Source organism: Heterocephalus glaber, unplaced genomic scaffold (assembly GCF_053883595.1).
Source record: "Heterocephalus glaber isolate CG9 unplaced genomic scaffold, H.glaber_assembly_v1.0 deba00001720, whole genome shotgun sequence".
NCBI lineage: Eukaryota > Metazoa > Chordata > Mammalia > Rodentia > Bathyergidae > Heterocephalus > Heterocephalus glaber.
The window spans coordinates 7,975,471-8,001,559 of NW_028258433.1; the positions used below are offsets into that span (position 1 = coordinate 7,975,471).

The following is a 26,089-nucleotide window of genomic DNA, read 5'->3' on the forward strand; positions in this document are numbered from 1 at the left end:
ACTTTATCTTGAGATCTAGCCTTCTTCAGATGCACCTCCAGCCACAATTCTGATGTCTTTATTTTTCTGCTGACTTCCTTGAGAGCCCAATCCCTCTCTGACTCTGTATTAATCTCTGTCTAGCTTAGCTACCTATAATAAATAGAGGGGTATATACTGTGCGGGTATAGGCTGTGCATGTGTGCACACTGTATGAATGGAGGTAGGTATAAAAAGTTCAGTGTCAGCCACCATTGTTATGTAAGATTTAAGTCAAATGTTTGCAAACAGGCACCTAATTAAATAAATACCTACCTAGCTTATTAGCATGGTGTAGATTTTCTAAATTGTTTAAAAACTATGGTTTCTCTTAAATGAGAAACCCATATTATAAATAAGGAGCAAATAAAAAATAATAAAAAGTAGGGAGTTAGAGCTTTCTCAAATGGGAAGGGGATCAAGAGATGTAGCGAGGGGGAAGCAAAGAGGATACAGGAAGGAAATAAGGTGTGTTATGTACATGTTGCAACTTCACACAAAGAATATAAACATTGTGTATTATAAACATATACTAATAAGAAAAAAGTAAGAACCTCCCCAAAAAAACCCACCTTGATTTTGAGTATGGTTTTATATTTTTTGTTCTTATTTACTTGTAAGTGTACATTTTCAGATATATTTTTACAAATAGAATTGCTTTCAAATTGGCTTATCCTGAGTAATTATCTTTTCTATAATAGAATTATCAAACATTGCTAATTTCAACAATTAAAATATATTGTATATATATCTATATATATATAGATATATATAACTATAATTCACCCAAGGACAAATAGTAAATTATTTTAAATTGAATGATATGAAACACATTATAGTACAATATAATATAACATCACATATAGTACATGTTATATAACATGTTAATACAGGATTTTTAAAAGTTGTGAATTAAAAGAGACTGATTGTTATGGTATGTTTAATTGCTAGGAGGATATCATTGGCCACTCCTCGACAGCTTTATAAATCTTCCAACATGACTCAGCGCTGGCAAAGAAGGGAAATTTCAAACTTCGAATATTTGATGTTTCTAAATACTATAGCAGGTAAGATGTCTCATTCTTTTAGCTCATAATATGTTTATATTCATCAAAATCATTGGTAATAATTTGATATGATACTTTTTCTCTTTGAAATTCAAATACAGCATTAGAATAAATATTGAAGTACTCACATTAAACTTTATCAGAAACTGTACAAGCTAATACCAAGGTTTTAGATGCATTTGTTGTTGAAGAGGCTTTTCTTTGCTCTCCTTCTGCCATTTCCTTTGCTGACAGCTTTGTCTGAAGGTTTATTAGAATCAACAAACCATTGCCAGAGAATGTCTGGAAATAATAATGGGAAAATGTAATTTCACTACTTTGTCATTCTCAGCAATAGCAGGGAGACAGGAGAATAACAACAGGCTTCTGCCTAGTATAGTTGTCAGCTGGATTATGGCATGATTGGGTTACAGCATCTTTTTTTAATCTTCAAATAAAAATAAAAATCAGATTACATTTTCTAAATGATGAGTAACTGCCATCAACCTCAGCAGTTCCTATGCTTGTAAATTAAAAGAAGGTAGTGTCTTTGTTTTTCTTCTACATCAGTGGTTGTCAGTGGTTAAATATATGTCTATAAGATTAAAATACCTCATTCTTTTTTCTTAAACTAAACTCCAAAAGCCCTTATTCATATTGAATTACAGTGTTTGCTTCTATATTTCAGGCTATACAAAACTTTTTACAATCACATGCACTTAGCCACATAATGTGTTTATATATGATTTTTGTTTTGTTATGAATGAATGCTTATAGCCATGAACTTAGAATAATGTTCTGCTCTGAATTGCTTTAAAAAGATAATTACATGATAGTTTTCTATTTTAATCTACCAAATGTATTAATGTGGACACTATAGTTATATATTAAATATGGATGATCTAGAGAGATATTAAACAGGCAGGAGAACATGATTCACCAACAAAAAGGGATAATGTTTTTTGAAGTGTTGCAATGTTTGGGGATTTTAATCTCTTAGTATTTTTATATATACACATATTCATACATTCATGTGTTCTTACATACATATATATCTTGAAGTAATTTCCTCAGACAGAAATATGTTACACTATTTAACTACCACATTATTTACACATACGGATAGAATAACTTTAATATCTGAAATTAAAAGAACTTAATTTCTTTTGAAGTAATCCCTCAGTATCTGAGGGGAATTAGTTCCAGGACCTCCACCCTACCTTGTATATACTAAAACCTGCTAATATTCAAGTTCTTTTTTAAAAATGGTGTAGTGTTTACCCAATACATGCAATCCTCCCATATACTTTAAATGATCTCTAGATTTTTATAATACCTAATGTAACTGCTATGTAACATTGTTTACATTGTATTTACATTGTATTGTTTATAAAATAATTACAAGAAAAAAATCTGTACATATTCAGTACAGACACAATTTTTATGTATATTTTTGATCCATGGTTTGTTGAATCTTTGGATGCAGAGCTTGTAGATAAGGCGAGTTAACTCTACTTAGGTAAACAGCATTACTTAGCAGAAAGAATCTAAGCTGCAACGGCAAAGAGAAGCAAGAGAAAATCCAAGATTGGCCATCTTTGTGTCCTAAAGCATATGCTAAATTTTTAAGTTCTACCTCTATCTTGTACTTTTAATCTTTCAATAGTAATGTTTAATACATTTACATCTGCTGTAATAACCTGATGTCTTTGGTCTTATACTATCTTATTTTATGCTATTGTTTTTAATGTTTGTTGTTTTGCTTTTCATATTGTTTTGTTCTTTTCTGACCACAGTAAATTTTTTGCCAACCTCCTTAGTGATTTAGAATGTAGGTATGTTTTTATTAGTTCTCCTAGGGATATATTTAAATTTTTTAAAACCTCTTATACTACATCCCTTATTTTTAACTCAAAAATGAATCAACATTTGTAATCACTCCTATATAAAATAAAAACTTCAATTCAGTTTTATCTTTATTCATTGCTTATCTCTGTAAATATGATTTACCAGCCAGAATCCAGATTAACACCTCATTTTTTGAAACCCGTATCTTCTTGCTTACTTAAGATTCTAAACTATTAAAACTTTCTTCTTGTTCATGTAGTGTATTATTTTCAGCTACATGCTTCTTTACTGATTTCTTAGGACAATATTCTCTTTATATTTGGCTGCCTTAGTTTTCCCATATTCCCTGTTTTAAGTTCATCTGTTATGTGTACTTGAAAGATGTGTGAAGACTCAGTGCCTACCATTAATAGGGCTTAATATTTTTTTCTCTGTGCTAGGTATTTTTTCTGCCTGTGCTAGGTATTTGGAGCTATTGGATGTAAAACTGGAAAACAGGGTGGCATACCTCACTTCCAGTTCAGTTTCAAGTCTAGCAGACATTCATATTAAATGGTTCTGCTTTGCTAAGATGGGATTCTCTCTGTCTTCCTCTTGGAATGTTCTCTAGTTCATTGTTTTAAAGGACTTCTCCAGTCTTCATCTCTTCCCAGTGCATTTTACTCAGGTCAGATAGATTTCCTGCAAAATGATACAATACCACTTATAATCACCACCGCCCATTTCATACTCTCAGTTTCTGGGAGTCTTTCTCTGTCTCACCATGAAAAGATTACCCAGTCTAAATCTTGATAGAGATAACATTGTGACCCCTTCTAAAGATAGCACCTGAACAATATAGAGACCTTTGTACAGGCTTTGAATTTCTGAGCCAGAGCTTGCAGACCCTAGGAGAATTTATGAGTCTCTTTTTTTAAAATCAGTAGATCCTGTTTATTTGATGACATAAAGAATATATAGATCTTTGATGTTTCTAAAAGAATCTATTAAGTACTTTATTTACAATTATAAAAACCAAACTAAAGCAATTAGATTTAAAAAAGAGATTGGGAATAAGAGCACATAAAAAAGCTATGCATAAATAAGAGAACATTTTAAGACAGTTGATACTAAGTCCTGGAAAACTTCTATAAGTAGTGAATGCTGCAAAAGCCAGCAGAGAAGAGGAATTTATTTAAAAATGTGCTTGGGGAAAAATAGGGTAGAGCTTGTCTAGTTTCTGCCAGTTGGATATGCAGAATGTATTTAGTAAACACAAGTATCATACCTTAGCTGGATCAGAGAGTAACAAAATATTGGAGGTATGAATAAGACCCAAATAATAAAGAGGCTTGTAGAAGTCAGTGTACTTTTAGAGTAAAAGAAATACAATATGGAGTTTTAGGAAAATTAAAGTGATAATTATCTATGACATGAAATAGTTTTAAATTAGAGCTATGAAACAAATGTGACAGAAATATAGAGGAATGTCAGTTTACTTATTGTTTTAGTAGTTACTGAATATTTACTGTGTGTCACACAGTCTATTTTGCACTGGCTACAGAAGCAAGTGTGTATTCTACCTTTGAAGAGATCATAGCGTAGTCAGAAAAATTGATATATACACCACCAATTCCAGTTAAAAGAACTGACTATTATAACAAGAGCATATTTAAAGCCATTACTCATAACTGAAAGATCAAGGAAACCTTATCATAGGTGATATTTTAATTGGGAATTGATATATAAGCAAGAATTCACTAGAAAAAAAAGCAGAAAGCAGTCCACAAAAAAGAAAGAAATAAAAAGAAAATATGGGTTTAAGCTTTAGGTGAGAGTAGTGGCAGCACAACTGGCCTAAAGAGAGAGAAGTAAATGACACTATGACACTATGTGTAATGTCATTATTCATATAAAAAGTGAGTCACTATAATTTGCCCTAGTTCAGTGCTTCTCAGAATATGGCCCTCTGACTGTAGCAGCCATACCACCTGGGGACTTATTAGAGATACAGATTCTCAGACACTTTTTCAGACCTGTAGTCAGAATCTCTGGCACAAGGCCCTGGTACCTGACATTCAATATCACTAAGTGCTTTAGTTGGCTCTGATGCAGCAAGTTTGAGCAGCATTGCTCTAACCATTTACTATCTAATTACCAGAACAAAATTTGCATATAAAACATTTAGAACAAACAATAAAATATGTAATTAAGTGCTCTTAAGTGTAATATCCCATAGGATACCTGGAGCTAGGATGGTAACTATTTGGTTTTCTTTCTTGGAAGGAAGGGGGCAGACCTTAGTTTTCTCCTCTGCAGTCACTGCAGGGGGAATCCTGGGAAATAGACAAGAGCCTTATTTTCTGATGGATGGGACTTCCAGAGGGGGACTGGCAAAATGGGACTTGGCCGTCCCAGCCATCAACACTCCCAGCATCCACTCTATAAGTGTTTCTCATACTTTAGCATATTGGAATCAGACTTGTGAAAACACAGATCTTTGGGCCTCCAGAAGTTCCGACTCAGTAAATTTGGGGTAAGACCCAAGACTTTTCATTTTTTTACAAGTCTTTACTCGATGCTATTGTCACTGGTCCAGAGATCACACTTTGGGAATCGTCCCCACCATACCCATATTCCCAAAGATAATTTTATTAGTCTTGTACAGCACTGTCTTTGCTACACACTTTAACACTGAAGATAGTGTGTCCTTAGTATATTATGTCTACATCTCATCATCATAATGAGATTATTAGATTACTAAATGGAAAAGTAATTTTGTTCAGGGAATATTTATGAAATTAAGCTGATTTAATGTTTTTGCTTTGTAAGGTCTTGCATGATTTGTGTCATCAATGTATATTTACTAGAATTGCTGGATGAAGGATTGTTGAAACTTCTAGGATTAAAAAGAACAGTTGCATAATTAGAATTTGGTTGGGAAGATGAAACAGTCTTTTCTGGCTTCATATTGTAAAAAATATAGGTCAATGTCACTTAATAAATTTCACATTTTCTGTAAATATTTTGGTTACTGTCTTATACTCTCAGATTATCTTTCTCCCCTAAAATATTATTTTAATATAAAATACAAAGTACATTTTATGTGCTACATCATCTTACATTACTGATTTTACTTTTCTCCTTTCTAGATGGTTTAAAAAATAAGACTATAATACATATGGCAGCAGTGTCCTGATATTAATGCATTTTCAGACTCATATATAGAGAGTGTGTATGTGTGTGTGTGTGCACGTGCACTGTATACACACATACATAATAGCATATAAATTAACACACATTTTACTATACATAGTAAAAGGCTTGTCAGATATTCACAAACATACTGTTTTTAAAAAGTATTCCTATAAAAGCCTGTAAATAAGTTTATGAATCATATTTTGCTTTATTCTATTAGATAAATTTAAGAAATGCTCACTTGGACATCTAGGAATGTGGAAAGGTATAATTTTAAAAATTAAATTATTTGTAAGCCTAGCTATAAACATCCCATCTGACATTTTGGCCATTTTTCTATTTTTTCTTTTTTATGGGTTGAGTATTATTGAGAACTTGCTATACATACAGATTCTACTTTTTTCCATTTCATTAAATGCCCTTTGAAGGCTTGATTTTTAAACCTGCATGAGAAACTGACTTGGAACTGTGGCATCATTTATTTAACTGTTTTTGAAATAGTTGGGAATTTTTCAAAGGACATTAAAGTTTGGAAGATTATATTAAAGAATTTTAATATTACTTTGAATTCAACTAAAAATGTGGTTTCAACCTCTAATTCCCATAGTTGACTTGATTTCTGTTGATTTTATTCTGAAAGATACAACCTATGCCTCATTTTGTATCAAATTAAATAATACTAGGAGAAAGATGTTACAATTTGGCATTATCAAATTTATAAAAAATACCAGAGTGATTGCTACTAACACAGCTTTGTGTAAATGATCCTGTTAGACTTGAGAATTTTTTAAAGGTTTTTGAATTGTTTTTCATGTGATCAGCTAATGAATTCAGCACAACTTCCCCAACCCCAACCTTTTTCTCCTGTTTAGCATTTTCCACTTTTTTAGTCTGTGATGAACAAGCCTCCCTGGTTAATTATGTATATATTTAGCTACTGCATGTGTTGGGCTTATTATTGTCATCTAATTAGATGTAACTTGAACTGCTTGCTTCTAGAAAAATCATTAAAAATTCTTTCCTAATGACCTAGAGATGACAAAATGTCTGTAAAGTGTGAAGAAGCAGACAAGCACAGGAACATCGCTCTTAAAGCGTGTTAATCCAGATGCCGCAATCATCTAATTAAACAATATTTTGCTGTCATTAACATTTTCACCAAGGAATTGCAGTTATAATTTCTTTGTCAGCTGTCTCTAGATCACTTTACCTTCAAAACTAAAGTGCCATATAAGAACATTAAATTGGATGGTTTAATTAAAAAGTTTTTTTTTAAATGAAGAAACATATCCAGTGTTTCTGAAATCTCATTTACTACTGTGCTTCACTTTTATTGTTTGAGTAGATTAGTGTCATAGGCTTGCAATATTTAATATTCATCTTGTAAAATAAATCCTTATAAGCATAGTTTTATATATATTGTATGGATTATATATATAGCTATCTATTTAGCATAGTTTAGTATATATATTATATATATATATATTCTGTATTTATCACTGCGAGGAAAGGAAAGAAAGAAATTGTTCTAGCAATTACAGAACAAGTATATTTATTGAATTTGAACAATCACCAAAAAGAAAAAAAAAGCAGTTGCTAAATAAATACCTATATGTGCCAGAACTTAACAGATATTACTTTGGAACTATTTTACTTTCTGAATAATTTAATAAACTAATTTTTTCTCACAGAGGTGTTTACTAAAATAAAGGAATAATGCTAATTCATCAAACTTATGAATGCAGAATCCCAGAGTACCACTTTATCATTCTTTTTCTTTCATGTGACATTAAATACATTGTGCATTTTCAATTCAAATAAAAATATATATTGACAGTCTATTTTATAAGACTTTTATGGAAATTTGTATTAAAATCAGGTTATAATTCCATTATACTTATTTATTATTTATTACAATTTAAATGATGCTGTGACTCTCTAATAATTAAAAAATTACTAAATTTTCCTTAGCATTTACTTTTAGAGAATACTTCAAATATTATTAAAAGTAACTTTAAAAAAAGGCAGAACAGATTGTCATGAGTTATGGCCATAGCCATAACATTTTGTATGAATGTATGCATGTTTTAAAATGATGCTTTCCTTCCTTTGTATATTTTCCAAGAATGGTAATATATCTTTTCTTCTATTAGTAACTAATTTTTATAAAATAGCTAATGTGTTCAAACATTTTATATTATTTGCATTATATGCAAACATTTAAATACCAAGTTATTATAAATTGGTTTTTAAATTTATTTTATGTTGAAAGGTATTTGTTACAATATAAAACAAAATTTTTAAAAACAAAATAAAATGTAATTTTCATGTATCATTTCATATATGGTAACAACATTATTCTAGAAAATAACAAATAGACTGGCAGACCTATTTTTTATTAAATTTATAGATTTTTAAGTAGACCAGTTCCCCAGAAAATGGCAGAGCAATAAATTGGCCAAGGTCCATTTAGAATCCTAGAAATAGCTCTGCCTAACCAATCTACACTCTGTGGATATATACATTTATAAATAAATTGTTATTATTATTATAAATATATAATATTTTATAATAATATGTAAAATAATTATAAATAATATATAATAAAAATGATCAGGTGTCCCAGCTTAGGATATATATATATATGAGCCATCAGTAATAAAATTTAAAGTTTAGAATTTTACAACTTCTAATTTAAAATAATGTTACTGCTTTAGCAGTACATTTTTCATGTACAAAAGAACTCCAACTTTTGATATACCACATATACCATAACATAGCATCAATATGCAAACGTTACCTTGTATATCATCAGGAAATGACATTAAATGAAACCTACTCCTGTATATTTACATTTGTAAATGTAACTAAGAAATTACAATCTGAGTAAAACTTAAGCATAAGAATAATACTAAGAAGAACAAATATGAATTTGGATAGACATCATCTATCTGCCTGCAAACCTTTTCTTCTAGGTCATCATACATGTTCACAATGCTGTTCCTACTCATATATATTTCTGTGCCTTTGCATAATCCTCATCCTATAAAAAGAATGTTGTGTAATTCTTTTTTTTTAACCTAACGTATATTTGTTCACCTTTTAAAATCTGGCTTATTTTATTCCTTTTTTATCATGTGCACACGTATTTATTGCATCAACAAACATTTCTTGGTCAGGTAGTATCCGCCAATACACAAAGATTTTTTTAAAAGCAAAAACAATAAGGGCCGGGGATTTGGCTAACCTGCCTCACAAGTACAAGGTCCTGAGTTTGATCCCAGGTACTGAAAAAAAAAATTGAAAAATTTTTAAAAAGCAAAACAATCTAGCCCATACATCCATGAATATAGATGAGTAAAGAGCCAGATGAGTAAGTTATGACATGTATTAGGTATAACTAGAAGTCTGTCTGAGTGCTGAGGTTGGGGAACAAAGGGAAGCCTTGACCTGATTCTCCCCTCATCTCTGGAAATGCAAAGTGGAAGCAGTATTGCATAGTGTACATTTTGCCGCTTCATAATGTGTGGTATACACATATATATACAATACATATCCACATCATCTTACACTTTTAAGACAATATGTAGGCTGTTGTAAAATGCAGAGTTTCATATAATAAACAGATAAAGAAACTAACCAATAAAAAGTTTGCTACATTAATTAATTTGGTTCAATACTTATAATAGTTCTAATCTATGGAATATGAGCAGAGGTGACATGCATTACTTAGAAGCCTAGTTCTCTGAAACTTCCCATATGAGCTTATATGTCTCTTCTGCTGACTGTGGCAAAGATAATGTTACAACCATGGAAGCAGTACCCTGTCATCCAGGGATCTTGAAAGAGTTATTCTTCTAAAATTCAGCAATTGAATTACCTATTATAAGCACAGACAGTACTTCATAAACAGTTCATGTGTACACTAATTATTTCTGTTTTTCTCTACTAGGACGGACATATAATGATCTGAACCAATACCCTGTGTTTCCATGGGTGTTGACAAACTATGAATCAGAAGAATTGGACCTGACTCTTCCAGGAAACTTCAGGGATCTGTCAAAGGTAACTTGTAGATATATAGAAATTAGGTTTCTGCATAAGATGGTAGTCTAAAAGATTTCTATCTATCAGTATGTATGTCCAATTAGTGTTTATAAGGAAGTAAACCTGGTTGTTTCTTCCTTTGTAGTCAGTGTCTAAATCTCATCAGTTAGTAGTACAGAAATTATACTCCAAAAAGATGAATCAGTACTACTATCATAGGCAAAATGAAATCGTTGTTTGAGAAGGAGCAGATGTAGAGAGAAGTTGTTCAGGTTCTATAGACTCTAAAGGCCATGATAAGAAACCTAAAATTAGTACAAAATGTGGAGGTGAATCTTTTCTGAGATATATCAAATGATGAGGCATGTCATCACATCCATAAAATACACACATACACACTTTAAGTATTCAGTGTTAAGAGGAGCTTAGGTAGTTTAATACTGAAAAGAATCAGGTCAAAGAAGTCAAGGTTCTGTTTAGATACAAGAGATATGGCCTTTTAAAATGGAAAGAAAAGGATACATAATGAAGATAAATAAAAATCAAATTGTGGGTTAGTTCACCTCTTTGTCAAGAGGGAACTTAAATAGGATGATAAGTTATTTGAAATGTAATAAAAAGCTAAGAACTACCTTAAGCCAAAAAGATAGCCTCTAAATTGTTATTGTGTGTGTGTGTGTGTGGTTTGTTAGAGTGTCAAATATATAGTGAGTTTAGGGTCTGATCCTGGTCCTAAAGTTTATAAACATTACTCACAGTAAAGTCTTTAAAATTATCTCTTTTCTACCAGACTTGATTATCTGATTTAGAATTCCATAGAAGGTTAAAAGGTATATGTGTATACATTTGCTTTTTTTGTTTGTTTTTTTTTTGGGGGGGGTACTGGGGATCGAACTCGGGTCCCTGTGCTTTCGAAGCAGGCGGTGGAACCACTGATCTAAATCCCTGGCCCTACATTTAGTTTTGTGGAGAAGGTTTAAGGTGAGCATGGACAGGGCTGTACAAGCCCTTTGAATCAGGCAAACATCATTGCAGCCAATTTAAAATTAACCCCACAGATGGCTTTTAACTCAGCGTGCCTTCTCCAGTCTCTTTTCTTACCTTTGAAAGCTAGACCTACCCAAGTTGAAATTCTTTTCCACTGAACTAGCTGTGTGGCCTAAAGCCAGTTTCTCTTAGCCCATTTGTATTATGAGAATAATAATGTTTGTTAAGGTCAAGTGCCATGTCCATTTAAAGAAGACAACTTAGAAAAAAAAAAAGATGCCAACTTAGTATTTGGCATATAAAAATACTTTGTGAATATATTAGTTATTATTAATACACATGGAATATTTCCTGGCCAGTTTTTGAAGTCTGCCACTAATTTTTTTATATTCTTATATGTCATTCACTCTCTAGGTCTTTTATTTTATGTAACTTCCTTATCAAATTTTAGTTAGTAGGTCATTGCCAATTTTAGTTGTGGTATCACAAATACTAAAGGGACCTAAGAAATCAGTTAGCCAACATTTTAGGGATTTACATACCTAGTTTAAAAAAATGCTAACAATTGAATTCTTGCACTTGTAGTGATTTTTCCAGTACAATTCAACTGAAAAAAATATTTAACTGTTTACTATGTACCAGTAATTATTAAGATTCAGGTACAGAGAAACATTGTAATTCATGGGACCTGCTCTCATATTCTCTAGATAATAAGAACAGTTCCACAAATTATAAAAGGTATTATCTCTGTAAAATCAGAGATGTAAACAAGAGGCGATAGTGATTAAGAAGGAACTCTGTTGCTTGAAAGCCTGGCTTCAAACCCTAATTCCATCACTTCCCAGCTGTAGGGCATTAGATAAAGTTATTTGCTTTCTCTTGGCCTCACTTTCTTCATTTGTGTGAGAGGAATAGTATTTGTGAGTATTGTGAGGAGTTGAGGTAATAGGTATAAAGAACCTGAAACACTGTCTGGCACATCATTATTAGCCAATGCTATGTGTGTAATGATAAGTGAATCATTCAAAATAATATGGCACTACATCTATAGTGTGTTAGTATGCTTAAATAATATACATTTTTGGCATGACTTGCTGAGGCTGAAGTGTGAACTTTGGGTTTAAAACCAAACCAAATGAACTCATCAATGTGAGGATGAAAATTGTTAAACTAGCTCTTTAACAGAATCTTATCTGTATGTGTTTTGTTTCATAGTAACTGAATAGCCATAGTATATTAGGCAGTATAAAATGTGTGATTATATGTACACATATATAATTTACATATGTGTATATGATGAAAATTTATAGAATAGATTCTCAAGGAACATGATACACCAATAAAGTTTTATAAACTATTACTATGGCTGTTTAGGGCCTTTTTCAAAATAGGACAAGAGGTCCTCTTGCTTTGAAGTCCAAAAGGAATATCATGGTGATAGGAGCTTACACACCAATATTTCTTTCCTCAAGTTACTGATTCATTCTTTCAGTCATTCAGTCAACAAGTACTTACCACACACTCACTATATGTCAGGAAGATATATGTAGGGGCCAGGGATTTAGCTCAGAGGCACCACATCTGCCTCACAAGCACAAGGTCCTGAGTTCGATCCCCAGTACCATTAAAAAAAAAGAAGATATCCATACTTCTGTACTGGATAGAAAAGAGCACAGGGGTGAATAAAACATAGTCACAGCATCTTGGAGGAAATTCAGTCCTGAACAAAGGCGAGAACTTAGCTAACAGAACCTGAGCCCAGCCTTGATAACATAGGCAGTGAGGACTGTACCACATTTGGCTCTCTGTGCATGCTCAATTACTTGCAGACATTTGAACTCAAATGTTCCTGAAACACTAACTCAACCAAAGAAAATATGGCACTCATTATGATTAATATGGATTATAGAAGACGTCTGGTAAAATATTTGCTAGTAATAAAAGATTTTTAATTTATCCATGTAGAAAGATAAGATAAATGAGGAAGTCAGTTTCTAAAGTAACTGGAAGATCTAAACATTCTTCAGGTTTCTTAAGCTGATTTGTTTAATGTGTATTTCTTTTAGCAGAGGTATTCCTTTCATATTCACATGTGCTCTTCTAATTTTATATAGTGTTAAATAAATAATAGAGGTAGACAAATGGATCCTAAATAAATTAGCCAATGTGGACACAAGCTATACTTTTGCAAACATGGAATCCTTCTCGTTGTGAACAGCTGAATTCATAAGCTCTTAAAAGATAGAGAGCTTTTACTTCCACTCAACTATATTCTATGCTTTAGTCATTTGTTCTTTATACTCTGTCACACTAACATGATAGGAAAATGGTAGTAAATTATAGCCTCTTGATATGTTAATAAATTACTCTTGCATTATTCCCATGCTTCATTGAATTTCTTAATAGGAACTTCTTACAAATGGTCTAGAAACCCAAGACTATTCTGTATAAAAACCATTAATAAACAATATTTTAATGTATGAGAATATATCTTATTATATGCCTAATGGGAAAATGACATTAAAAAAAAAGTATTGTAGCACAGTATTATTGAAGAGATGCCTAGTAAGGAGTATATAAAATTGCTGTAGGTATAATCAATACTTCATCTGAAGCCTTTAATGGACAATTTGTTACTTTTCAAAAGATCAAGGAGGAATTGAAATAATTCCCTGCTATTAACCAGAAATAGTCTAAGATTTCTAGCAACAAAAGTAGTTGTTTCTAAACAAAGATTAGGAGTCCTGATCCCAGCAATAAATCATTCATAGCAGTAAATAATTCAAGAATTTATTTCAATTAACATTTGGTGCCCCAAATAATTTTATATTTTTTACTGTGTAAATAATTAATCTATAAAATACATAATAATTAAAAATTGAATATTTCTTTTTTCTTTACACCACCAAGTTACAATGGGATCATGAATTTTGTGTTGTACTAGGAAGCTTTTGAATAAAAGTTTCAGAAAACCCAGCTCAAATTGACTTGAACAATAAATCAATGCTATTGGTTCTTAAAACTGAAAAATTTAGAAGGTGCTTTAAGTTTTAGCAAGACTTGCTCCAGTGGTTCAGATAATACCACCAAAGACCTTGTTCTTCCCATTGTTCTTCTCTGGTTTCAACCATTGTGAGCTCATACTCATCTTGCATTGATAGCCCGTAGTAGTTTCAGATACTCTTTTTGGTAGCAAAATCATTACAGTGGTTCCTACCTCCCATCATATCATCTAGAAGAAAAGAGCAAATTATACCAGCTACCCTTCATCAAGCACAATAAGAACTTTTCTTTCTCAGAAATCAAAGAATATGGCTCATGTATCATTGGTGCTACTTAAGAGGTATAGAGTATGCTATGTGGTGATGGGATAAGCATATCATCCCTTCCTTGTACTTAGATCTAGAAATAGAGTTGGGATCATACAAGACATCTACCTGTCCAAAGATGGCAGAGTAATAGTTGAGCAGAGGAAATTTAGATTCCTGCTCCCAAAGGAAAGGGAGCTAATTGATGGTCAGAAAATGACTTTTTATTATAAAGTGTCATATAAAATATATCTGAGAGTTTCTTCTTCTTCTTGATTTCTATGAAAAAGAAAAGAGCAAATGAATTACAGATTTGTAGACATATAGCTATTGCATAACATGAGCTTTCTAAGATGTTAAGAGTAGTTTGAGTTATAGTCCTAACCCTCTCAAGGAATGTTTTTTATTTAAGAGAAAAAAACAATAGGCATTAGATTGCATGTTACATACATATCATTATACCATATGGACAATAAGTGGAATCAGAGAAATACTCACCATGAAGCTAATGAAGATTAAACTTTAAGCCCATCCAGTTTTCAGGACCTTCTTCGTATACTTTGCCTTTAATTTTCAACACAGGTTTATGTCCACTTTCTTTAGGAGCCTATGTTAGATTTCCATATCTGTAATAAAATGCCTGAGAAAATTAACTTATTAAAGGAAAAGGTTATATTTTGGCTCTTTCAGTCTATGATTACTGGGCCCTGTTGGTTGGGCTGAAGCAGCTCTGTGCATTAAGGTAAGGATGTGTAGTCTAGAGGCCTATTAACCTCATAGTGGCCCAGAGGCAAAAAGAGAGAGAAAAAGGAGCCTGGGTCCTATATTTCTATCCAGGGCACACCCTCCAGTAACCTGACATCTTTCCAGTAGGCCCCACCTCCCATAAGGTTCTGCCACCTCCCAGTAGCATCACAGGCAAGGGATCAAGTCTTTAACACATGGATCTTTAGGAGACATTTCAGATCCAAACTATAGTAGAGCCCTTCTCCTACAAATTAAATCTCAAGTCTCACAAAATCTGGATCTACCCTTAATGCAAAGGAAGGAGCTATTTCTTGGATAAATATGGATGGTGTTGTAGTCAGAAAGATTCAGCAAGAGAATACATTAAATACAGGACACATAACTTATAAGGTTATTTTATGATAATTACCCAAAGATTTAAAGCAAAGGAGTGCAAGAGATTAACCGCACACTAGAAGCCCAAAGGATTCAGCTAAAGGCCTAGATCCCAGCAGTTTCCCACACAAATCCAGCTGCAGGCCTCGAGTCCAGTCAGTGGCCTAGAGCCCACGGCAAAGTCTCATGCTTGTGCATATTGTTGACCTGAATGAAGAAGACCTAAAGGCCAGTGGTGGAAGCCAGAAAATCTACACTGGTGAAATGAGTGATTTCTGCCACCAAGCTGAGGGATCCACATTGGAGCCAGGAAGTGATGCTCACGGTGAAGATTGGAGCTCCCCTGATGAAAACAGCAGCCATTCACAGCAACAGTGAGGCCCCGAGCTCCTCCTCCAATGAGAATATCCTAGTTGGCATCAGGAAAACCATCCACAGTAAGCTTCTCCTAGCAAATCAACAGGCCGAGATCTTCCCCTCCAGTTTTCTTTTTATGGCTATTGGTAGCAAGCTTCAAGTGGATCCTCCACGTCCAGACCACGCTGATTCAGTCCAGCTGTGTGTTACAAGTTGACCATTAAACAATCGACCACAGATGGCATCATGGAAGAGACAAGTAAGAGAGGTACAAGGGGTTTTAAACATTTAGATCCACCTGGTAATTAATATATCTTTTAATATCTGATGCAGTAATTCAGCAGTAATATATAGTTCTTTCATACGTCTGGAAGACATCCCAACAGTATTGACAAACAATGGTTTTCTGTTGCCTCTGGGCATGCATGTGTATGTGGTATCAGGGATCAAACCCAGGGGTACTCTATCACTAAACTTTAGGTCCAGCCATATATATATGGTCCAGCCATATACTGTATATGTGTATGTATGTGTATATATATGTATATATATGTATATATATACACACATATATATACATATATATATACACACACACATACATATACCCAAGCTGGCATCAAACTTGCAGTCCACCTGCTTCAGCCTCCCAAGTAGCTGGAATTATACCCAGGTGTCCCACCCCCAGACCTATTACATTTTTAAGCAGCATTTAATTTATAGCAAAACCATATTGGGAAAAAGATTAACTTATTAATTTTATAGAATTGTACAGACAAGAATGATAAATGAAAAACAGTAAAGAGAAGTAATGTCTCTACATGAGCCACACTTTCACCTGGGCACTGATGAAAGTACAGGACGATGATGGGAAGTTAGGCTGGCTTTCTTGCTCTTGAAAAGTCTACACTACAGTCAGTTCTCCTTTACATAGGAAATTGAAATGTTAAGTGTTCTCTTTACTGGATACCTGAAAAGACTAATTTTGGAGTTATCAAACCTTTTCCTGTTTTTCTTTCTTTATATCAGTATTAAAATTAACAGAAAAAACTGGGAGTTCATAAATGGAACATGGAAAAATTGTGGAGTTTGCTCAAATGTTTCTGTTATTTATTTACAAACAGGCATGTTTTTAAAGCTCTCTGAATCTGTTTCCCTTTCTTCAAATGAATATGACAAGAAATAATGGTATGTTGAAAGAATTAAACACAGTAACATAAATAATGTATCTAATGTAGTACCTTAAACAAAAATAGCATTCAAGGGGTGATAACTACAAAATAAATTTCCATAATTGTCAGTTAAAGTTATGCTATCTTTGATAGGCTTGAAAAAATCTAGTCAATTATTTTATTCAACTGATTTATTTTTTATTCAAATAAAGTAGAAAGCAGTACCATGCAATAAAATTTTTCATGCAATAATCTATTTTATCATCTCTTTATCAAAACCATCAAAATATTGAGGTTGAATGTTTATTGAAACTTAAGATGCACATTTATTTAGACTGAAATATTTTATATCTATAATATTCTTACTCTTCCCCTAGCCTTCTTTATTGAACAGTTAAAGGGAACAGAAGCAAGAAAGTTTTTATTAATAAGATTTACCAGACCTCTCATTTAATTACACATTACAGGTTCAAGTTTTGCTAGTTACACATCTGGCTTGTAGGTTATATTTATTGTTTAACATGATGGACAGCAAATGGAGCAATCTATCATTGACTTATCTTTTCAATACCAGAGATTTCCCCCCAGTTTATACCAATATTCCTGATGTAGATGTGACCTTGTTGTGAAATCTATCTTAAAATATAATCTATGCTACTGCCTCAGCTATTTACATATACTCATATGAACTTGACTCTTAAATTATAGTGGTCACATGACTTTGACATGAGGCACAGTCTCATTAAAGTGTAAATGGAATTTTCCTATTTCCCAGTCATGCCCTCTGATAAATGAAATAGTTTCATCACAAAATCAACTCCTGCTAATATTGACATGAATGAGTATAACACATCACACATACACATACACACGCACACACTCATTGAGTGAAAAGAATGTATTTTGTTAGCACACGAGTTGTTTGACTGACAGATGATGATGAGCATAACAATTTTCCTAAATTATTATGCCACTTTAAAAAGGAAATGATAATGCCTTGAGGCTTTGAAATGTGATAATGCAGATGGATGCACCAAAGTGTGAACACTATGCAAAGTCCACCCTTGATACGGCCAAATGTCTATCTACTACATAGAAAAGAGTAGAGGTTGTTAGGATGGAGAATGTGTGACTTGGAATTTGAGGGCAAGTTTTAGGTATTATTTTATCTTTCTTCTTTACAATAAATTAAGATGAAATTAGTATTATTTAGTATATAATCTACCCAGTGCTAAAATTTTAATAAAACTATGACGTTTAGGTAGAACTAAGTGTATTAGTAACTGAATATGATATAACACTGACTAAAAGTGTTAATGTGTAAATTTAATTATATGCCATTAGCCAAAAATCCACTGCCAAATTTGAAATGTTTGTCTACACACATCTTAAATACCTCCTTAACATACAACCTACAGTACACTAAAACTTACATTTACTAGGCTTGCTTGTATAGCAATGCTGAAGAAGTACTATTTTAAGGATAAGGTTGATTGGCAATATTTGGATACTGTTTTATATGTGTAGAATGATCATTTATTTTAAAGTAATTTTATTCACTCACTCATCTTTCATTACACAAGCATTACTTGTCACCTACTCTGTTCCAGGCACTGGAGACACAGAGACAGTAAGAATTGGTCTATACCTTAAATAATTCATAATAATTTTAGTTTATCCAATAGCAAATTATACTGTTTTTCTTCTAACTGAAGGGAAGACAAATCAAGAAAAGTACAGATAAACAAAAAGGTCAATTTACAGACATTATGAAATAATGAAGTATTTGTTTGTTTCTTTCTCTACGGCTTATTGAAAACAAAATAATGTGATTAACAGTTTTAGGATATTTACAGGGCTTCCAAACCAATCCTAGGCTCCAAATGCTTATGCTAATGTCCTCTTTTCCCCTTTTTCATTCCGTCACACTGAGCCACTTTTCCTTCCCTTTCACAGAGTCAAAACTACTGGCTCAGGCCTGCTCTGCTTTGAAACTTTTCAGAAAGTAAAGGACCTAGGAACACTATCTAGCATGCTCTTAGCAGAAAACTTCCCAGGGTAGGAAGAGAGAGCATGCTTCGTGTACTTCTACCTTACCAGCCGCACGTCACCTAACATGTAACACGTAACATAATTTCATGGTAATACTAGGCCAAGACCAATTTATTTTAACCCTTCTTTAAAGCTGAAATGGAATATTAAATAGCTAATCTTAAAACTAATTTATAGCCTCATCATTACCCTTCTACTTCATTCTTAGAAAACTTCTAGAACTGATAAAGGAAGATTTCATATTCTCCATTTTTTTGTGTGAACATGTTTACTTTTCACTAAGATGTTTAAAACTAATTTTCTTAGGAATTATTCTGGGATAATGACAGCCAACATTTGGCAGGCACTTATTATATGCCAAGAACTCCCTAGATTTTCTTCTTTTGCCCTCACAAACCTATTATAATTATAACTGGTTATATGGGTTCCATTTTCTTCTATTTGCTACCTTTTATTTCTCTCCAATAGCTAGATAGGATATATTAAAAAATAATAATAAGCCTAGTGATTAATCTATCTTCTAGATGCCTTCCACTTTCTTAAATGGCCTGGCAGTTTTTATAAGCTATCAAAAATAAAAGCTCTTTAATATCAGACAGGAGAGAAATCTTGCAAAATACTCTGCAAAGTGAATAGCTCTGTACATCATATATGAGCAAAAGAAGAAGGAATGCAGTGAGTGAGCCACTCTACACCTCCAAAGATTTCACTTCTCTATGAGACCAACATACCTGTAAATGTGCTAATAGATTTTGCTGATCAAAATGCAACTTTGGGCCAAAGATTACATTTCTTCATAGTGCAGTCAAATGTATTATGCTACCCTATGATAAAGCATAAAAGGAAATATACTATAATTTAAGTATAAATATACTTAATTTAAGCCAGCAAAATACAAATTTAATACTTCCTTTTATTAATGCTTCATTATTTCAGGTTCTGTTCCTTATAAGCAAATAGTGTGTATAAAATAGGCAAGGGGAGGTTTAATCCACTTAACACAATACGATTTTCATGTATTGTAGAGACAAATTTTCAAACTCATCATTTAAAGCATTCTTTATAAGAACAACACCAGACATAAGCAGCCTAGAAATCAGGACTTAGTTTGATTTGAAATGTGTTACTTTGTTTTTCTACAATTTTAATTAATTTTGACTTTCTTTTATGAAAATGTCCAAACACAAAGGAAAGTACCAGTACCTAGATATTATTATTGACATTATAGCCTTTTTTCTTTTACTGAAATGTATTAAAGTATATCAAATGTATCATACATTACCCCTAAATCTTTTAGTATGAAAAATAACATTTCCCATATATTCACAATATTATGACACCTAACCAAATTTACAATACTTCCCAATATTATCTATGGTAATATTTATGTTCAAAGTTTTCCAGTTATCCCCAACTGTTTTTAAAAATTGAGTTGTTGAAGGCAGGATTGAGTCAGTGACCATTCAGCACATTTGATTCCCATATTACATGTCTTTTAGCCTAGAATGTCTCCTAACTACCACTACCAGCACTCTACTTCTCAACCCCACTTTTTCACAACATCCCTTTACTAAAGATAGATTATGCCTGTTATCCTGTGGAATGTCTCACCTTCTGGATTTGTCTTTTTTTTCCCCTAATGTCACTTTAATTTGCTTTAACTGGTAAAGTTTTGATAGATACAGGTTCAAATATCAGTGAAGTTCAGTAATAAGAATTTTTATTCTTACTATGGTCTTTATTGTTTACTAGCCAGAACATGAATTTTCTATACTTGATTAAAATTATTAAAATTAAAATATTCACTTTTGAAAAATATTTATGGACCATATATTTATAAAAGCTATTCAAAATCCTATACTTGAGATAAGCCAGTTTTTGATCAAATAAGCAAAAGAATAGAAAGGAAAGACAGAAAGTCTCCATCATTCCCGTTCCTCAGAGGCAATAATTGTTAGTTTCATGTATATTCTTCAGGCATTTTTCTCAGAGTATCTAAGCAGAAATATGTTATATGTACAAGCTAGAATTTTTAGAGAAGCTTTGGCAATGTTATTTGATCCTGTTTCTGCAAGTGGCTTTGTTTCAATTTTAGTACTATTATTAATCTAACCAACTATAATCCTCACAAACCCTTTGGAGTTAACTTTTACAATCTCAGATCGTATTTTTCTCCCACTTAAATCCACTTAGTAACTTTTCATTGTACTTATCTTAAAATGTATTTTATCACCCTAGACTACAAAGCCATATGATCTGGCCCCTACCTATTTTTTCAGCTCATCTCATAACCTCTTTGTCTCTTATACTGTGTTTCAGGCACACTGTCTTTCTGTTTCTGGGACATGTCATTAAGGCTCTCCTTAGAACTTTGTATTAACTTTTCCATCTTAAATTACTCTCTTACTGCTGAGTTTCATACCTAGCTCCCTGTCATTCACACTACAGCCCAGAGGTACGTCTTCAGAAATACCTTCCCTATAACCTAATCACTGTTTTAATCATCAACAGTGATATAGGGGGAAGAGATGTAACTCCCAAACCTACTAGATTACCGAAAAGAGAGTTCCTGTTCTCTAAAATCAAAGAATGTATTCTAGGAACAATGGAGATTAAGAATAGGAAAAATTTATTAGGAGAAAGAAAGCTTCTGCCTAAGAGAGACAGAAGTGGGACAGGAAAGTGGGTTGCCAGCCCACCCCACTTTTCAAAGATGTTTTATACAGCAAAGCCATGTGGTGAGGTGGGTACAAAGTGAGACAAAACTGTAAGACCCAATGGAAATTTACAAGGTGGGCATGAGGTGGGACAAAACCATGACAAACCAATAAGATTACAAGTACGGTCACCCAGGTAATATTGATTAAATGGAGATCAAATGGGAAGACAAGTCACATAACAAGGAATTTCCCATTTAGAATATCAATCACTGCTATCTATCTCTAGGGGATGGAGATTTATTTATTTATTTATTTATTTTTCCTTTTTATAATGCTAACCAGTGAATGGGCCTCAATTGTTCTCCATGTTGATTCCTCCCTACTTTGGCTGCTGGAGGCCTGGTACCTTAAGGGAGGCACTGTCTACCTGCCCACAAGATATCTAATTAACTTACCTATCTATAATAACAGGACACTTATATCTGATATTTTCTTATTTACCTAATGGATTATTTCCATTTTATCTGTCTCTGTTTACACAGAGTCATATTTAGGTGCATAAAAACACATATACATTTGAATGCAAGTTCCATGAGAACAGGGACTTTGTTATCTTTATCTTTTTCTAGGATCTAGAATAATTTCTAACTTATACTAGATATTCAAAATTTATTAAATGAATTTACTGTGGAATGTTTTCTGTTAAACCTTTTTAAATAGCTCCCTGATCTACAGCAGTACCTTTTCTAGTGCTTTACTGGATATTTATTTTCAGTTTTTTGTTTTGTCATTTCAAGTAACACTGTGCAAAATCTCCTTGTCTCTAGAGGGCTGGGGATTTAGCTCAGTGGTTCCGCCGCCTGCTGTGCAAGTGCAAGGACCCAAATTCAATCCCTGGTACCAAAAGAAAAACAATTAAAAATCTCCTTGTCTCTGATTCTTTTATGTTATACATTCCTCAAAGTAGAATTACTGTATCAAAATATGTGCAGCTTTTGCAAAATTTTACCAATTTGTCCCATAAGAAATTTGTGCTATCTTATATTCTTTGCTACTAATAAAAGATACCATGTTTTCTTACATGTTGGACAATTCTGAATATTGTGAAACTTGGTAATTTTTGAAAATCTAAATAAAAATAGTTTTTGTTTGACATTTCAACATTTTGTATATATTAATGACTTTTATTAATGTATCAGAAAGTCAATTTAAACTGGCCTTACTTTAAAATATAAAATTTTTACTGCCCCACATAACTAAGAAACCCAGGGCTTGCTCAGTTCAGGAAAACTTTGTACAAGAGCTCACTAGTATTACCAAGATGCTGTGTGTCCGTTTCTTTGCTACACTGGCTTCATTCTCAGACAGGCTTTCCATGTTGCAGCAGTGATGCCTTTATAACCCCACTAGAGAAAAGGTTTCCTTCCCAGAGAATCGCAACCAAGTTTCATTAGTTCACCTTGAATCGTGTTCCTATTTCTGCACCAGTGATAGTGGCCACATGGATAGAATATGCTGGTTGACAGGTCCAGATCACAAGCCTATCAGGAAGTGAGGTAATGGGGTCAACCCACTTGTACAAGATTACCTGAGAGTGAAGAAGGAACGGTTCACAAAAGAAGGACAATGGATGCTAAACAGAAAAAAAAAAAAAAAAAAGGAATACATACCCATTACATTGGAAGAGCTGGTACTATTTTTTCCTACATGAAACTTGGCACATTTTTCTATGAACTACCTGTTCATATTCACTCATTTATTTAATTGGATGGTTTGTTAGTTGGTGATTTTTAAAAGCTAATTTTTTAAGGAAATTGCTTTTTATGTGCTATAAATGTTTTGTTTTGTTGTCTTTTTTTTAACTAAAAATTTTGCCCATAATTCCTACATAGAAGTGTTATATAATATATAATCAAGTTAATAAGTCCTCATTCAGTATTTATTATTCACCTAAAAAGAGCCAAGAACTATAATAGGTACTGCGAATTCAGAGATGAATACAAGATAAGGCATTCCCTGTGAGGGCTACTCTTTTTTTACTCTGAGTAAAGAAAGGTTATAAACTTTCTTAACTGTTACCAGATGGTGTCATGTAAAGCTTCACAGATAAAATTTGAACTGCTTCCAAAAGAATGAGATAAGACAAGACGGTGGGCAGGAAATTTACTTGAAAACAGAATCATCTGTACAATGATTTCTGCATTGTGGTAACTGAGGATTTTCAGAATTATGTCATGTAGTTCTTCACAGAAAAAGGCAAGAATTCTTCAAGCCTCTTTTAAGGATTTTCAACCCCTTGATTATTATAATGAGAAATAACATAACTTAGATACATTAGAAACTCAGATCTGTGAAGAATGTTGAGATAACTAAAAGCTGTACCTAGAAGCCAAATAAATCAATAAGTTGTATCCAACTTCAAGAGGTATTTAACACACAGCTTCAGCTGGTTCTGTAAAATATGTAGCCACAGACTAGCAACGTGATCTTGATTTGACCTTTCTTTAGTGTAAGAGCATTTGACTAGAAGTCCTGTAAGGTTCCATCCATTTCTGAAGTTTATGAGGAAATAAGTAGGTACTTATGAAAGAAAAACAAATCTCATCAAGATCCAAATTTCAGATTTTCAAATGAAAATGTAATACAGCGATATGGAAAGATTACTGACATGGGTACTGATTTTCTCTTAAAATTAGATTCATAATGGATTCCTTACTGACCCTAGACAAGAAAATCAACCTAGAAAATAAATGTGAAGGTTGCGTCTTATTCAGATATATAATATCGGCCCAGGGATTTAGCTCAGTGGTTTCGCTGCCTGCTGTGCAAGCGTAAGGACCAGAGTTCAATCCCCGGTACCAAAAGAAAAACAGCAGATGTATAGTATCATTAGTACTTGTAGCAGCAGAAGTGAACTCTTCAAAAAATATTTATATAGGAAAAGAATCCTATTTCCATGATCGTGAGCATTTCTAGATTTTTTGTTGTTATTGTTTTGTTTTAATGTATCAAAATTCAGTTTAGGCTAGGCATGGTGCTGCATACCTGTAATATCAGCACTCTGGAGGCTGAAGTAGGAGAATCACTAGGAGTTGGAGGCCAGCTTGGGCTCCATAATGAGTTCAAGGCCAGCCTGAACCACACAGCGAGACCCTGTCTCAAAAAAAAAAAAAATACAATTTAGTATTACTTGAATTGGACCTTCGATTTTTCCTTCGAAAAAGTTTTTATCCTTAAAAATTATAATCTACTTTGCTGACATTGACCATTCCTGAAATCAGTCAACTTTGATTTCTGCTTTGTCAAACCAATCTAGGTTTGTATTGAGACTTTTCTCTAAAAATCCTTCTAGTGTTTCATATTTACCAAATAAGTACTTTTTATATCATTTTATCAGTAATTTTTGCTTATCTAATTTGCATAGACTTGCTTCCCCCCAAAAAATGCTTGATATAACTTGAACATTTTTTTTAATCAGTACATATTAGCAGTAGAGAATTGTGAAGTTAGTTTGGGGAAATAGGTACATGTATTTATCATATCTTAATCATTTTCTGTCCCATTACCCTGTTTTCCCCTTTCCTCCTCCTCCCACTGATACCTTCCCTGTCTCCAAAAGTCTACCTCCTAGTTTCTTGCAGAGGATTTTATAATATAAAAAAATCATTGATAGATCAAGATCAAATGAACAGAAAGGGAAGACAGGAAAAGGAAGCCAAAAAAGCACTCAAAGATACACCAAAAAAATTCCCACTAGAATTTATCAAAGTGCAATCTAAGGAGTACTTCTTCTATTGCATGTTTAAAAAACGAAGGATGGAAATATTGGAGTAAATAGATTTAAACATGTCTATTTATAATATTTCTCCAAGCCTTTAATCTGTATAAGCATTGCATCTGTCAGGATTTTTGTTCCATATAATAATTGCAAAGTTTTTTCAGGAAAACAGAGCTTTTTATGGCACTTAATTCTGAGGCAGATTTCTCTCATTGGTCTTTTTTTTTTTTTCTTTCTCATTGGTCTTTGAACAGGGGAAATTGAGTGGTAAGAGTGGAGAAAATTCTCAGCATCATTTATTCACTAAATATGATAATGTTTCACATAGGAATAATGACATCACACAAAAAATTTCTCACAAATTTTACAGAGAATGCATTTTTGTACATGAGTCCCTCTTGATTCTTTCATATTGAAAATAGTACATTTGCAAGTCATTTAGGCTTTATAGCAGTTTAAAAACTGAATTACAAAATTTTGTAGGTCTAGAAACTTTTTCATTTTTGCATGATCTGTT

At 32.8% G+C, this 26,089-nt stretch overlaps 1 protein-coding gene across 8 annotated transcripts in view; it reads left to right on the plus strand.

The window, feature by feature from the left end:
• Nucleotides 1–26,089, plus strand: part of Nbea (neurobeachin) — a 702,149-nt gene that overhangs the window by 579,570 nt on the left and 96,490 nt on the right. For all 8 annotated transcript variants that reach the window (XM_004854743.3, XM_087199596.1, XM_013075842.3 and 5 more), the window contains 2 exons: nt 970–1,085; nt 10,042–10,154. In XM_004854743.3, coding sequence (XP_004854800.1) covers nt 970–1,085; nt 10,042–10,154 — 229 coding nt within the window. The remainder of the gene's footprint in view (nt 1–969; nt 1,086–10,041; nt 10,155–26,089) is intronic.